This window comes from Triplophysa dalaica, chromosome 12 (genome assembly GCF_015846415.1).
Source record: "Triplophysa dalaica isolate WHDGS20190420 chromosome 12, ASM1584641v1, whole genome shotgun sequence".
In the NCBI taxonomy this organism is placed as follows: Eukaryota; Metazoa; Chordata; class Actinopteri; order Cypriniformes; family Nemacheilidae; genus Triplophysa; species Triplophysa dalaica.
The window spans coordinates 18,370,440-18,385,865 of NC_079553.1; the positions used below are offsets into that span (position 1 = coordinate 18,370,440).

Below are 15,426 nucleotides of genomic sequence, written 5' to 3' on the forward strand. Positions count from 1 at the left end.
CACAGATAAACCAAGACAAAATGTTTTCCGTTTAAATAATTTAATAGCTTTTAAAATTATTTGGCTTACTACAATTGACCTGTGTATCACATTGAACATACAAAATAATGAGAAATAGTTAATCCATGATCTTTTAAATGATGCGTTGATAGTGTAAATGTGACCCTTCTGAGTGAACGGAGAGCAGAACACTGCACATGACAGAGGTCTATTGTGTACAGCACCTAAAAAACCTTTTACACTAATAACATCATCTCAGGTACACCAGAACACAATTCAAAGTCATTTAAATAGATATTTTGTACAGCAGGTCTTTAGATATTTAGCTAGAAATACTTTAGATATGTAGATACAAAGATATCTAGAAACAAATCAAACTCCCGTGACTCAGTTTTCTGTATGTTCACTGAAGGACAACCGCTAAAATCAATGAATCCAGAAAAAGATGCCAAGATTCCCGTCAGAACATCAGAAAACATCCGAAACAATCTGAGATAACATCCTCATTTCAAAGAGCTTGATTTCAGTCAGTCAGTCAAAGAAACCACTGAGATTGTTAGTTCATATCACAATCGTTTCAGAAAGATTGCTGTTGTCGATGAGTTCCACATGCTCAGTCCATTCATGTCACTCTGAAACACAAAAGCTACCGTCAAAGTGAAATTGCACCACCAACAATTCAGTATTAAACATTAAAATTCATCTCAATATAAATAAAAAACAACAAGAATAGAACCCTACAGGCATAAAAAAATATTCCTCTTTTTGTTTCCATGATATATTTCAAGTACACTAAGTTTATTTCACATCAATTGTAGAACATCTTAAAGCAGAAGCACTAGATTAACTCACATCATACTGTAAGCTTGACGTGTTGGACAGGGACACACTGTGCACTGCAGCTTTTCAGGGAAATTATTTTCACATATTTTGTGCGGAGATCCTGTTTTCGAGTGTAAACTGAGCTTTCAGCTCAACTACCGCAGCATGTCAGAAACACGTCCAAAGTGATTGCTCACATTCACAATAATAATATGAAATCAGTGCTGTGACAGCACCAAATATTGCACGTTCAGACGCTTGAGACACAACTGTAGTCTGTACAGTATGTACACGATATCTTCGGCTCTGTTCCCAGAGAAAGTGTGCGTTAAATGAGGAGTTTTGCTTTCCACTCCTTTCAGGGGTCGGAAGTGGATCTATGTGCTTTTGGATGGGTTTCGTGAGCTTCTTTGGGATTTTGAGTTTAAAGAATTGCACTTTGCTTGTTTTATTTGAGTCCAAGAAAGATAAGCGCCCATCCAAAAGCCCCGGAAACATGCAGTGTGTTGAACAGGTGCCATTTTGTTTCAAATCACATAAAGATCCCTGTAAAAACACTCCTCATGCTCGCCTGGCTTAAATAGTTTCTGCATTTTCATAATGCAATGTTATGTTCAGTAAAAATCTGTTCACCAAACATCATTTTATTTCCGAGAGTCATCTCCGATCTTTTCTAGGGCACACCCTGTGGAAAAATCAGGAAGCTTGTCAGTGCCAAATTAAATGTCCCACAAGGACTACAATTCCTAAGCTTCAGTCCGAAAGAGCAAACTAAATAAATAATTATACATTTTAACTTAATAATGATATACTTTAAATTGACATTTTAATTCATCTATTTTTCTACTTATTATTATTATTATAATTATTGGCCAAGAAATTAGCCTTTGAGATCTGAACTAACCATTAAAACATTTAGCCATGAAAACCAGTGCATTTGAACATTTTCGTTATATAATGGTAATGTTATCAATCTTTAAAGCATTTAAAGCACTTCCCAATTATTCCATAGGATGTTACATCACAGAACCACAACAGTAAAGAAGCTAAAAGCCATAACAGCGCTAATACACAGAGAAACCTGCCGAACACAGAATCTGTGTGGTTTTATCTGAGAATTGCAGCAAATTGAAACATCAACAGCATTAGATTCCACCGACACAGGGTTTATCTTTACCCATCGGATATTCTAGATCTTTCATAGACAGAAAATAATCCAAGATATCATCAGAACGTTATCCATCATGTATGAGTAACAGATTATTTGGAATCATTTAACTGTCTCGTGACCATAAATAACAGCATTTTTCTCTTCCATAAACTGAATTTCAATCCCACAAGGCATATTTTTGACATACATGGTATGGAGTCGAATTAGAGCAGGTGTGCCTCAAAGAAGAAATGGATGAAACGGCCAGCACTGACTCTCTGTCTCTCTCCTCTCTACCGCTCAATCTCCGTTCATTTCCATCACCTTTTCCGTGAGGATTTCCCGGAAAGTCGAAAGCTGCTTCATTTGCTCCGTCTGCATCGAGTGTCTCCTTATCAGTTTCTTCTTCATCTTGAAGTCTGGCCGTTTTGGAGATGAAGGGGCGACCGGCAGCAGGATCTTGCTTCCGGAATGAACCGGAGAGGTGGGTTTTCCATTAGCCCGGATATCAGGAATGGGTCGCTGGGGGTTGACGTTGAGAGGAGGGAGGAACCCGGGCCGCGTATGGGAGATGTGATCCAAAAGGAGAGTGCCGGATCCCCGCCGTTCCAACAGTCCTGGTGGACGTCTCCTCATCGTGATGGGAGACACCGAGTTGGGAATGCTCTCAAGAGATTCTCGGGAGGAACTGGTGAGGAGGGACAGGGGTGAGGCGTTGTATTTGCGACGCTCCACAGAGACGCGTCCGGAATCAGGAGATCCAGGGATGGAGGTTGGACACAGATGGGTGTCTGACTCGTAGTGTTCCATGCGGGTGAGTTTGGGATGTTGTAGGCCACGTATGGCCTGTGCCGTTGCCTGTGCCGCATTGTCCTGGGTTTCAGGGGCCGTGTTTCTGCGATACAGGGACTGGTGTTGATGGACTTTATCAGCCCAGGATGAACCGCACAGCGCTGCACAGTCCTCAGAACAGGACCGATCCATGAGCTTCGGAGAGGATGGGTCATGGGTTTCTATGCTGTGTCTCCTTGACAGAAGAGGTCTGCCTGGACCTGAAACTGACAGCCCGTTCATCTCCGAGACCAACTTATCCTCTTCTGCTAAATCCCCTTCCATCCGCTCGACTCTCTCAGCTAGCACGGAAGGAGCCACCAGCCCCCAGGGCTCAGAATTCAGTCTTTTAAGAAGTTTGCGGGGTGGTGGTCTCCTCTCATTCTGTGGTCTGCTGGAGGGTAGAGGGAGCGCCGAGCTCAAAGTGAAGTTGAAGATACCGGCTTCACCAGGAGCAGAGCCAGATGTGTGGATCTCCACCTCGGATGGAGACATGCAGGCAGGTGTGATTTTGTCCACCACACCTGGAGATGGGGGAGAGTTCAGGTATTGTTTGGTCTTTTTAGTGCCAGAGGGAGATGTATCTGTGGTTATAATGATCACCTCTTTTCCCTTGGCTTTGCAAGCATCTAATAAGACCTGGAGAGTTTCTCTATCGCCCTTATTGATGGCGTGTACGAGCGCAGAGGCCCCAGCGTAGTCTTTCAAACTAGGATCGGCTCCATTTTCCAGGAGCAGGGACACCACTTCTTTACCTGCCTGTTCTGCACACGCATGCATCAAGGCAGTCCGACCTGATTTATCGGCTATATTTGGGTCAGCTCCCTTCTCCAGGAGGTACCGCACCATTCGCTGCCGGGTTTGCTGATCATCATATCCTGCCAGACAGGCTGCTATTACAGGCGTCTCCCCTCGCTCGTTCCCTTCATTGATGTAGGCACCGCCCTCCAGGAGGAGACGTGCGAGGCGGAGTTTGCCTTGGAAAACAGCTTTCAGAAGGGCATTGCCCTCTGTGTGCAAGGCCCCTCCGTCACCCATGATGTCTCACTCTCCGCCTCTAGAATCCCAGAATCCCTGGTCCTCTCCTCCTCCAGCCTCAGCACTGTCGACACATCGCAGCTTAGATCCCGGTCAAGCTGGAATAAAAATAGAAGACAAACTGCATATCGTTAAAAGTCTGAGATTCCAGCTCTGAATTGAAACAAAAAGAAACTGAAGGTTACGAATGTTCTTGAATTAACAAGTCTGTTAAATGAATATGGTGTATTGCAATTAAGTATGAATTAAAATGCCGTTTTTTTGTCACAGTGAGAAGCTTAGTTAAAGGTATGAAAATAATAATACATTGTAATTGAATTGTAATTGTGTAAAATAAAAATATATATATACAATTTGCTAATTATTCAAAATGAACATTTTACTGTATATTTTAGCATAACTTCAAACTTCCGTATTTGTATAATATTATGGTAATGTAATATTATAAAGAATCATCTTTATAATATTATATAATACTTAATTTATTATAAAAATACTAAATTGTGATTAATATAAGAATAAATGTACATTTACATTAAGGTATTTAGCAAACGCTTCAATCCAAAGCGATTTACAGGAGAAAATAGGAAAACAAAGCGATTTGCTGTTGTTGTTTTTTTATGATTTTCAACATCATCATTATAAGTAGTATTATAATATTATCATTCATAAATAGATTTTAATTGTAATTCCTGGTCTGTGTTATTTGGATATAATTTAATATAATACTATGAAGTATCAGTTTTATCATGTGTTATAATACAATATTTATATAAAATAATAGTAAATAATAATTATAGAAAGATTTGAATTAACTCTTTTAATAATTATTACTCTCCTCACTAAAGAAGGTCTATTTAAAAGTTTGGTCATTTCGAAGAGTATTTGTTTGACATGAATATTATTCCAGAAACAATATAAGATTTAGTAACACATCCCACTGTACAAAACACAGACACTAATCTAACACACAGCCACACAAATAAAATCACTGCACAACACTAAAGCATAATTCACAGATACTGTGCATTTTATAATGTGAACATTGTGTTCAGACACCGTGTGCAGCCCTGCTCTCTTTAACCCAGTCTCCTTTTTCTTCTCTGTAATGAAGGCAGAGACGATGACAGTCCACTAAGGAAAAGAAAATTGAATTCCTGAGATGCACAAAGAGCAGGACATGTGACAAGCACGGACGGTTCTGTAAACGTACAAATGACTTATAACAAGTATACTTTACCTTACACAGACACCATAGATTTAGCAATTAAAGAAAAATCTTCTTACACATCTAGTAATATCCCAATTGCAGGGCAGAGCAAATAACTCATGAAAGAAATAGTGATATTAATTACCAGATCAATAAAAAGCCCAAAACTCCTAAAATTTCACATGTTGCATTTACGATAGCCTTCAATTTCTTATCGGTTTGGCAATACAGACTGTTTGAAAGCAGATCATTACATTCACTATCTCGGCAAGACGATTAAAAAGTGACAAGCGATGGGGCAGGAGGGCATCCGGCGCAATAACAGCATTATTAACATGCCACAGCCCTCTGAATCAGCATGGAGTTATTTGAAATTCAATGAGCCCGAAGTCAAAGGCCATAGTGATACAGGCACAGCATGGAAGGAGTCCCGTGTCCTTCCAGAGAGAAACTGATCAATGAGCCAGACGAACACAGGAGGACAGGGGATTGAAATTGGTTGGGCTATAAGTGGATAGTCAATCACATATTATCCAGGAACCTGGTGACACTGACTGACCATTGACTGTAAGAACATTACAACAATCTGAAGCTTGATCTTTATTTTTGTATCTCACACCTGTATTGCAGGTATCCACAGTGTGAATGTGCATATCTTCCACAAATCTGATCCGACCGAAAAAGCGGTCCAATGCACAGAATTTTGTGTGCACATAATTTGTATGATTTATTCCTTACAGCCTTCCTCTCTCCATCACTCTGCAGAAATACCCTAAGCAGAGCACAGGCGATAAAACACAGCAATACGAGAAGACATGGCAGATTCGAGAGAGCAGTGTGTGAGCCGTGCAGCATTCGCATCCTTCCTGCATTACACCGATACACCCACAGAGCCCAAGCTGCTCTTCCAGTCTGCCTCTTTAAGAAATCTCAGAGCTCAGTCCAGGAATCCAAAAGCTTTTGCTTTCTGATTATGAGAGCTGGAAAAGAAGAGGGAGAACACTGTGCTTTTTTCCAAGTGCAGCCGAAAAAATGCGTCTTTAAGGGTCTGAAGTCTCAAGCAATCGAGACGGTGAGGTTAATCTCTCGTCTCACACGCGGGCAGCACGGATGAGTCATCCATGATAGACTCGCAGGAGAAATGTGGCACAACGACTTGGGGCAGATCGCTCAAAAGATCAGTCTCCTGAAATCCAACGTGCTGACCTGATGTCAAACGAGTATTAAAATTGGAAGACGGCGCTTTATACTTTAAAGCTGATTATTGCAATATGAAATGTTTTCTCCTGCCCCATTTTAATGTGACTTCCTAAGTGTGTCATTTGTAGTTCTTTTAAGAACCACAGAGCCCCAAATGTGTAAACACCATGGGCTTTGTGGTGCTTTGAAAACATTGCTGTTTGTTTAAAAATCCCATGCAGCCCAACATAGTAACAATGACTCCACTGATGGTGTTTATTTGGGGTGGGACTGTCTGCTCGGGTGATCAATGGCGGAGGGGAGAGCGTTTGTAGAAACCTGTTTGAAAATAATGATCATTTGTGCTATTCTGTTCTGTGACATTAGTGATGCCAGTGTGATGTCTTTCTCTTCACTCGCATATTCCAAAACAGATATTGTCACACGAGATATGTTGGAGACGCTGAACTTTTATCACCTCGCCTCGATTCATAGACCCGGATAAAATGTCCTGCAATTCATCAAGATCTCTCGCCCAATCATTCGTTCTCATCTTCCCAGCATACTGCGTGCATGCATGCATCTGTAAAGGGAATAGAGAGCTGTTTGACATTCATCACACCAAAATAAACTTGCCTATTTTGCAGTATGTTAAGAAACACTTGCGTGTTAGCACTGGGGGAAAGAGGGAGGGAGGGTTACACACAACGCTGTCTTGTAGGGACAAATCGTATCTAATTCTCTGCAGTCTCTAGACAGATGATGGAAATGAATATCATGTCTTAATCCTCACGCCTCTGAGAGACTCCACCTACTGCCTTTCTCCTTTATGTAACAACATTGTTCGTGTGAATCAATCCTGAATTAGAGGTTGTGCAAGGGACGCCCGTGACCAAAATGGGCTCCACAGTCAGGCGTTAACGCCCTCCCGCCCTTACCGTTAGCTCTGCGGTGCTGTTCGCCTCGTTAGATCACACATTTCCAGGCAGGTGCAATGACTTTTACGGCGTCTGAGAGAGCGCAGCATCCATCAGCAGCATGCCGATGACCCTGTGACCCAGTCACATCAGAAGCGCTGGGGCTCTTCATCACTCATATTGGCAGCTTTAAAGAGAATCGCACTGCAGAGAGGCAATGAGATTATCTCTGTCATACTAAACTTCCTAAGCGATGCTGACACGTCCTCTGAACCGCATTTATTGTTTTTTTTGTGTTTAGCATTTACGGTGGCATGTTTATGCTTGGCTGATATTTTCATCGGCTTGCAGGTTGGGCTGCCGTCATGGTGGACAACAGGTTGTTTGCTCCTACATTTAGTCTGTAATGAGATGAATGACAACAGAAGCACTTGACTCGTCTAGACTAAGTGTTTGTTGATTTATAGAGCTTAGGAATGAATTCTCCTCCAATTTAAGAGCAATCTGCGCCTCTCGTTGAACAACTGTACACAACTTCACTAGCCTCAAACTACAGACAATCAGACAACTGAACTGAACTGTTTCATGGGTATAGAAAGGTGATGTAGAAATGCAATGACTGAGAAACTATTTAGCATGGGTGATATCTTATGTAATTATTTTCATACACATTAGAAAAAAACTTAATCAGCCTTGAAAGATACAGAACCTTGGCATTTTGATGTATGGGTAATTCTGACAAAGATTGTTATTTTTTTACATAAAGGAACATTGGGATGTTTTGAATTTTTTCATTTTTGTCAAGACAGTGAAGAAAATAATTTACTAAAAATTTCACCACAAATTTTACCTAAATTTAAAATCATTTTTTAAATCATTTTTATATTAGAGTTAGAAAGTGAGCATGAAACTCTGTATTCTCTAATGATTATAAATAAGGGAGGAAGATAAGATAGGAAATACCATTTGTTCTGTATATTTAATCATTTGTTATTAATTGTGTCTCTACTCTCCGTACTATTCTGTATTTACTGTAAGACTGCTTTGAAACAATTCAAAACACATTTGAGCAAAATAATTTTTTAAAATTACGTAACAGTGCAAACAGACTTGCTAAAATAGACTCTATCCAAAATTCAACAAAAGCCATTTTTGTAAAGTCAAAAACTATTTAATTTACATGATCATATTCGCAGTTTCTCAAGTGAACACCGCAGTGGGTCGGAAAACATTTCATAATTTTTTTAATGCAAAAAGATTGGCTGAAGCTAAAAAATTTTTCCAAAACAATTGTGTGAAAATGTTCTGTCGCTGTCCGCGGTGCTGAACCCGTTACAGCAACTGGCTGTTAGAATTTCGTGGGCTCCAGATGAGATTTATGCGCCAGCTGCAAATATCTCGAGCTCGGACTATTTTTAGTCTCGAAGCATCAAATTTAGTGTCTACTCACGTCAGCTCTATGACTGACGCAAAGCTCCTGTGTCCACAAATGAACTTCCAATAGCCAGACCTGCATCATACAGGCTTAAAATGTAAGTTTCTGTCAAGTAAAATAAAAGAATGAACAATCTCTAAAAAATGTCTCTGTCCCGCTTCTGACATCAAATTCTCAAGGCTCATATTTGCGTTTTAAAACACCCAAATACCTTTACACGATGTTCAGTGTCAAAGCAGCGGAATCTGAATTGCGGTGCATGAATTCACCCGCTCTCCACATAGCAATAAACGTTTTTAAAACCTTACGAAGCTGCAGGCACATGATGATCAACATTTAATCCTAAAATATCAGCTTGTACATGCAACGATCCTAAAACGAGCAGCTCTGCATCATCTGGGAGATATTTTCATCCTCACACATGCATCCCTATAATGGTTTTGTTTTCATGCATGAAAGGCTACACAGCACCGCAAAATAGCTGCAAAACGCTTTGTAAAAGTGACAATGTAAAATTCAATAAAGTGCAAGAATTGTTTAAGATATGTAGGTCTAAAGTCTGCATACAAATTCTCAGCTAATATCTGTCCTACATCTCTGTATTTGGTTAAATTAACGAGTATAAATTGTATTCAATTAATAAACCTAAATATAATCAGGGACGCGATTTTATTGTCACTTGCAGGAGGAGAGGTTTTACCTTAGAGCTGTTGTCTTCACTCCATCCAAGCGGCTGGTTTTAGCCCGAGAATCCAGCTGCTGTCTGCTGATCCCCGTGTCTTACATCCCCCACATCATCTCTCCTCCTGCGACCGAGAGTTTGGGAGACTCTGCGGGGGCGTGGAGTGGGCAGTGAGCTGATGCGAGTCTCCCACGATCACGGACGGACACACCGAGGTCCAACTTCACTGTGCAACCACTGACTGACTGACACTTCACATAAGCCTCTCTGCTTTCCACTAGGGGGAACTTCTTTAATATTTGAATGTCATTTTTTTTCATTTTCGGTTGCGCCCCCTGGGTGTGGGTGTCATGGTGTGATGCTTGACATGTTTTAATATATAAGACAATACGTTTTTTTGATTTAAAAATCCAATGTCTTTTGATAATATTAAAAAGGGTGACATGGACAAAATATGGCTCTTGTGCATGTGACACATGGAAACATACATGCAGGCTAGGTGGGATGTTAATATGTGGAGATGTTGTGTCTCTGACCTCCGTGTGCAGGTGAGTTGAAATTGTACAGTATCATAGGTTACCTGTCTCTTTCGTAGGCTATAGTCTTCCAAATATTTCAGTTCAATCAAACATTTAAAAGGAAACCACATATTCTGCAGAGGTGCATGTCCTTCCTCAACAGAGACAAATAATTGTGTGATAATATTGCAGGGCTTTACACCTTTTTTAATTTTGGGGGCTAAATATATATCAAGGCCCTCTGCAGGGGGTGTGAAAGAATTCTCAGACTGCATAAATACTAATTCAGTGACTAGCTATTATTGAACACAGTTTCTATGGCAACTGATTCAGTGGATTCCGACAGAAGCGTTCCCACGGTGACATGCACATGCTGCAGGAGAGAGAGAGCCAGAGAGAGAGAGAGAGAGAGAGAGAGAGAGAGAGAGAGAGAGAGAGAGAGAGAGAGAGAGAGAGAGAGAGAGTTAGTTGATACAGAAGGAACTGATTGTTCTTTTTCTTTTTAATTATAGTTTTAATTCCACGTCCCACTATTTTTATTTTTATTTTCTCCACTTTGTTAAAAGATGTAACTATAAATGAGCACATTTCTAATTTCTCTCTCATACGCATATTTTATAAATGTGAGTCAGCAATATTGAACTTAGTTGTCTGTGTTATTTATTTTTTCCACATAAAGGTACTTTAAGCATACCTATAGTTGTGGGCCTAGTTAAACCATTTCTACCTTTCAAGAGGATTTCAGTGCCATATAGAAAAACTTTTTGAAAACAAACAGAACTACATGAACTGATCTTGTTAACGGCACTGTGTATTTTTTAAAGTGCTTAAATATGCTCATTTAATCTTTAAAACATCTTTAATAGTTCGCAGAAGCGGAACTATAAGTGTGCGCAGCACTTGTTTCCGACCGGCGGAGATTTGTGGCAGCGGACGAAAACAATGATGCAGATGTTTGTTTGGCAAACGATTTTTCGGTACAACGTTTCAATAAAATCCGAATTCCAATAAAAGGATTCTGCTAATGATTACTACGGATTTTACGAGATGCTTTGAGAACAATGAATCGAATTTATAACTAACGTTAAAGCAGAAAATTCGTCGCACAGCTGCATGTGAGTGCACGTGGCGTTTAAACGTTACATTTCCCATAAGATATCTAATGAAAATACCTTATACAATCTTATACAAATAAGATCTAATTCATGCACATTTAGTAAAATACATATTGCAAACTGTTCATCAATTCACTTGTATAGTCTGTTTTCTGACTGTGTTAATAAAAAAGCAGCATATTAATATTTACAGGGTACAGTAAGTTAGAAAATGCATTTACTAACATGAACTATGTAACGTTATGTATATGTGCGATATAAATTTCAGCATTTAATCTTTAGTTAATGCTAATACAATGTTATAATGTTAGTTCACTTTCTATTAACTTGTGATAACAGATTCAGCTTCAATTTCGTAAACTAATGTATATAAATTGTGTATTAGTATTTTCTTACTTTATGTCAGCTAATGCATTTACTATTCTTAACAAATACAACCTTATTGTAGTGTTACCATTAAAAGCAATAATATATTAATCACTTATTGAAATAAATCTATAATGTGGTGATTGTTTCTCAGATAATGGCAGGTAGGGGGAGAGGGCAGCTCACCTTCTCTGTGGAGATTATTGGGATCGGTAAAGGCGAAAATCTACCTCCATCCTGCATACAGCCAACACCTGTATATCCTGTGAGTTTAACAAGAGAATAAAAGCACTGATAGAAGACCTGTCTCATGCACATTGATCCAAAAAAGGGTTTAAACAATAAACCAAAATTTATGAAACTATTCATTTCCTGACAATAGGCAGCAAATAAAATGGTAATGGTAATATTATGGTAATGAAATTCTGTTCTGCCTGGCGCTGCTTCTATTGGTTCGTCATTTTATGTCAAAGATCCCTGATAAACAACCCAGTAATGTTGCTAATATCTAGAAATGATTTACGTGTCACATGGATTCAGTATTTCAGCAGGTGTTTGCGTGACCCCTGACACTCGGCAGATGTGCGCAGAAACATCAGCTGTGTCTAGTACTCACACCTGTGTTTGATGTTCCAGCCACTGGAGCAGAAGCCGGTGCCCCTGCAGACGGGCGAAGAGGCCGAATACATGCTAGCACTCAAACAAGAGTTCAGAGGAGCCATGAGAACGCTTCCGTTTTATATCCGCCCAACTGCACCCAAGAAAGGTCAGATTATGGTCGAGGAGAGGCTATTCACCTCTATTAGACATTCTGCTTTTTGATAAAAACACACACAGGTGCATTATGGGTAAAAATCGTATCACAGTGTGTTGGATATCAACTACATTTTTGATTTTAGATGGAAAAGTGGATTTCAGGAATATGTGTGTTTTTGGGGATGTGTGAACTAGACGGTTTTTTTTGTCCCCCAAACAGACGTGGAGCGTTATTCTGACAAATACCAGAAAATCGAGACGTCTGACATTTTGGAATGGAAGCCAGGTGAGTTAACACATCTAGGTTTGCACAGAGTGTCTCTTTACCTGTGAAAATCTGTATTCTCTACATTCATATGTGTATTTCAGACTGGAGACGCTTTCCAAAGGAGCTGCGTGTGCGGGAATCGAGACCATCAAAGGACAGTGAGTCTGTCTGATTTTAACTTACTCTAACTCTGGACACAGAGTTCTGATCCAGTCTAGTTCAGACTCATAAAGCCTCCCATTATAGCGAACACACGTTTGTAATCGTGCTCTTTTTAAAGGCCAGATAAGAGAGCAGGTGAGGCAGACGTGCTCATGAATGAGTGTGTAAAGATGTGCCGCTCCAGCAGGCCTGAGCTTCACTCTGACTCATCACCGTCTCAGGGGAAATCAGAGAGACAGCCGCACTACACACATCTCCAAAATGAAAGGGTGGAGAAAGAGAGAAAGATGTTAGAGAGAGAGTTGGATGAAGGTTTAGGCTGGAAGCGTGTCTGTCACTAAGAAAGGCGAGAGGAGTTTATTTTTAGTCGTTTTGTACCTTTCGTCAGACAAATCAATAGGGAGGCTGTGATAGGAGTGTAGATGTTTTTATGGAAGTCTACAGATGGATGTTGCTGATGTCATTTCCTCTGTTGCAAACACACTTGGGTTATGTTGTTGCAGAAAGCCCAGCTGTTCCCAAAAAAGTCAAAGGGCCGCGAGTGGACAAAGTGGAAATCATGCGTAAACTGGAGGTGCATAAACACACATATACACCTGTTTTATCTGTTGTGGTGGTGACATTGTATTTTTAAAGGAACAGTTGCCCCCCAAAAAAAAATCTGTTTTTGAAAGTTTATTTGAAAGATATTTGGAAGAATGCTTGAAACCAAACAATTCTTGGCCATCATTGACTACCATTATAGCAGGAATAATTGCTTTAAACATTTATTTTGTTTGATTGAACACAAAAAAAGATAGTTTGAAGAATGTTGGAAAGCAGACCGTTCTAGGGCACTTTTGACTACCATTGTCATTTTTCCTACTATGGTAGCCAATGGTGGCCAAGAACTGTTTAGTTACAAGCAAGAGCACAAATGAAGATATTTTGAGAAATGTCGACATTTGTGTCCACACAATGGAAGTCAATGGAGTCCAATATTCTTTGGTTACCAACAATCTTCAAAATATTTTTGGTGTTCTGCAAAAGAGAGAAAGTCATGCAGGTTTGAAATGACATAAGGATGAGAAAATAAGGAAATGATTTACATTTTTTGTTTAACTATCTCTTTTAAGATATCAGAATTGTATCTTTTTTATATTACTCGTGATTACAAAAAGATTTATCATGTGGACCATGATCATACACAATGTGGGTAAAATCTGACACACATATTCCCACACATTTTCCGTACAATGCCAATTATCTGTAATGCACAACATTTCACATTTGAAATCAAGTAAACGCTTTTAATTGACTTTAAACAAGCCATACATAGTTTTACCTTTTTTTTATCATTAACCTTATTGTGTGTTCTGGTTTCTCCTTCATTTTTGAAAAATGTCTTTTCTGCATGTAAATATGTCACTGTGAGGGTTAGGGGATAGAAAATCCATTAATCAGAATATTAACATCTGTGTTTTTGCATTCAGACTCTGGAGCAGAAAGAGAAAGAAGGGAGTTCTGACGAAGAGGAGGCAGAGAAGAAGAAGCCAGAAGAGGAAGAGGCTGATGGAGAGGAAGTCTACGACGAGGAGGAGTTTGAAGACGTAAGATCTTTTGATCAGGATTATCAGGGAACACAAGAATTTTTTATAAACAAAACTAGATCTGCACTTTATACATTGCCTGTATTTGTGTGTAACAGGAAACAGATTACGCCATGTCTTACTTTGACAACGGAGAGGAGTTTGGAGGTGACAGCGATGATAATATGGATGAAGCTGTTTACTGAAGCAGGAGACCGCTCTGTACCACACTCCTCTGGAAAGTGAGCATTTCTGGGGCTGTCAATCCTGCAGGACTGTTCTGTAATGGATCATTTTGTGTGGCAGCTCATGTTGAGATCTGTATGCAGTGAGTTTCTTTTCATCCGGTGGGTCGGCAGAGCTGCAGATTGCTGACGGGGAGCGTTAGAATCAGAGCGCTGGATCTGGAAGATGGAGAGAGACAGAGACTGAGATTTACTTTGATATCTGACTCTACACACACACGCTTGCAGCTGTGTTGTACTAGAGCTTAGTAAGTGATTATTAGAGTTTACAGAAATAGTTTAACCTATTTGTCAGGTTTTAGACCGTTAGACTTGTATAAATATATTTTATACATTTTAAGAATGTGATAAATGGCAGCAATTGTCGATAAGTGTTATGAAGATTATGTTTTACAAACACTCTTGTGCTTGCACAGTTTTATCTGCTTTTATCTAATAAATTGACACGTTGTCAAGACTCTTCAGTGCTAAATAGTACAGTTTGTCCTATTTGGCAATGTTTTTCACCACAAAACTACTGAGGTATGGATCTCTGGGACCTCAATGGTACGTACGGCCATGCCTATAGCAACCATTTTTTTTGTGGATTGATTACCATAGTTTTAATGTAATCTGAAAGTCTCAACAAAGATGTAATTTACTTGCTGACCACAATTTATTCAATTTGATAACTTAATTACAGAAGCTATAACATTAAATTGTTCTAAAATATATTTAGCCTACTGTTCACAAGAAAGAAAGAACTCTACAGAGCGCGTTTCGTAAATTTGTTATCTTATTAAAAGACATGAAGAATGGATAAATGGACAGGTGCTTATAAACAGGAACATAAGAGCATAGAATTATAATGACCTCTGCATGTGAGTTTTTTTCGATGTGGTCTGTAGGGGGTGCTACTAACTTTCTACACCACAATTGTGTATCCCCATACCAGCACTGCTTGCTATACACACATCTGATAATCAAACATAATCTGGACTAAAGTTTATGGTATGTCGTAAACATGTGGCATGCAAAAAATATATTTTGAGAAATGTTGGTAACTCTTGGACCCCACTGACCCATTTCTTAAAATATCTTCTTTTTTGTTCCAAAGAAGAAAGAAAGCCAAACAGGTTTTGACGGCATGAGGGTGAACAAATATATAGAACTATTCATTAAGGG

The 15,426-nt window shown here is 39.4% G+C and overlaps 2 protein-coding genes across 4 annotated transcripts; one reads left to right on the plus strand and one right to left on the minus strand.

The window, feature by feature from the left end:
- Positions 1-39: 39 nt before the first annotated feature.
- Positions 40-12,014, minus strand: LOC130432815 (ankyrin repeat domain-containing protein 34A). Of its 2 annotated transcripts, none has more exons than XR_008908485.1 (5): positions 11,882-12,014; positions 11,450-11,526; positions 9,283-10,155; positions 2,181-3,939; positions 40-632 (listed from the first exon to the last, which is right to left on the minus strand). XR_008908485.1 is itself a non-coding variant. In XM_056762322.1 (5 exons), exons 4-5 carry the CDS (start codon positions 3,839-3,841, stop codon positions 567-569), a joined length of 1,611 nt encoding a protein of 536 aa, XP_056618300.1. In that variant the 5' UTR covers positions 3,842-3,939; positions 9,283-10,155; positions 11,450-11,526; positions 11,882-12,014; the 3' UTR covers positions 40-566. The 2 variants fall into 2 exon arrangements, 1 of the variants encoding a protein (XP_056618300.1); XM_056762322.1 differs by having other exon boundaries at positions 2,297-3,939.
- polr3glb (RNA polymerase III subunit GL b) lies at positions 10,703-14,728 on the plus strand. Of its 2 annotated transcripts, XM_056762324.1 has the most exons (9): positions 10,703-10,897; positions 11,418-11,528; positions 11,900-12,029; positions 12,240-12,305; positions 12,389-12,445; positions 12,953-13,023; positions 13,922-14,038; positions 14,137-14,259; positions 14,347-14,728. In XM_056762324.1, exons 2-8 carry the CDS (start codon positions 11,421-11,423, stop codon positions 14,221-14,223), a joined length of 636 nt encoding a protein of 211 aa, XP_056618302.1. In that variant the 5' UTR covers positions 10,703-10,897; positions 11,418-11,420; the 3' UTR covers positions 14,224-14,259; positions 14,347-14,728. The 2 variants fall into 2 exon arrangements, with proteins under 2 accessions (XP_056618302.1, XP_056618301.1); XM_056762323.1 differs by having other exon boundaries at positions 14,137-14,728.
- The last annotated feature ends 698 nt before the right edge of the window (positions 14,729-15,426 follow it).

What these genes read in the sequence shown, in the direction of transcription:
- LOC130432815 (XM_056762322.1), bottom strand. Translation starts at nt 3,841, where the DNA reads ATGGGTGACGGAGGGGCCTTGCACACAGAGGGCAATGCCCTTCTGAAA. An exon ending in GGGAAATCCTCACGGAAAAG is followed by an intron (nt 633 to 2,296) that starts GTGATGGAAATG and finishes TTTGTGTTTCAG; the next exon opens with AGTGACATGAATGGACTGAG.
- polr3glb (XM_056762323.1), top strand. Translation starts at nt 11,421, where the DNA reads ATGGCAGGTAGGGGGAGAGGGCAGCTCACCTTCTCTGTGGAGATTATT. An exon ending in CCCAACTGCACCCAAGAAAG is followed by an intron (nt 12,030 to 12,239) that starts GTCAGATTATGG and finishes TCCCCCAAACAG; the next exon opens with ACGTGGAGCGTTATTCTGAC. An exon ending in ATCGAGACCATCAAAGGACA is followed by an intron (nt 12,446 to 12,952) that starts GTGAGTCTGTCT and finishes ATGTTGTTGCAG; the next exon opens with AAAGCCCAGCTGTTCCCAAA.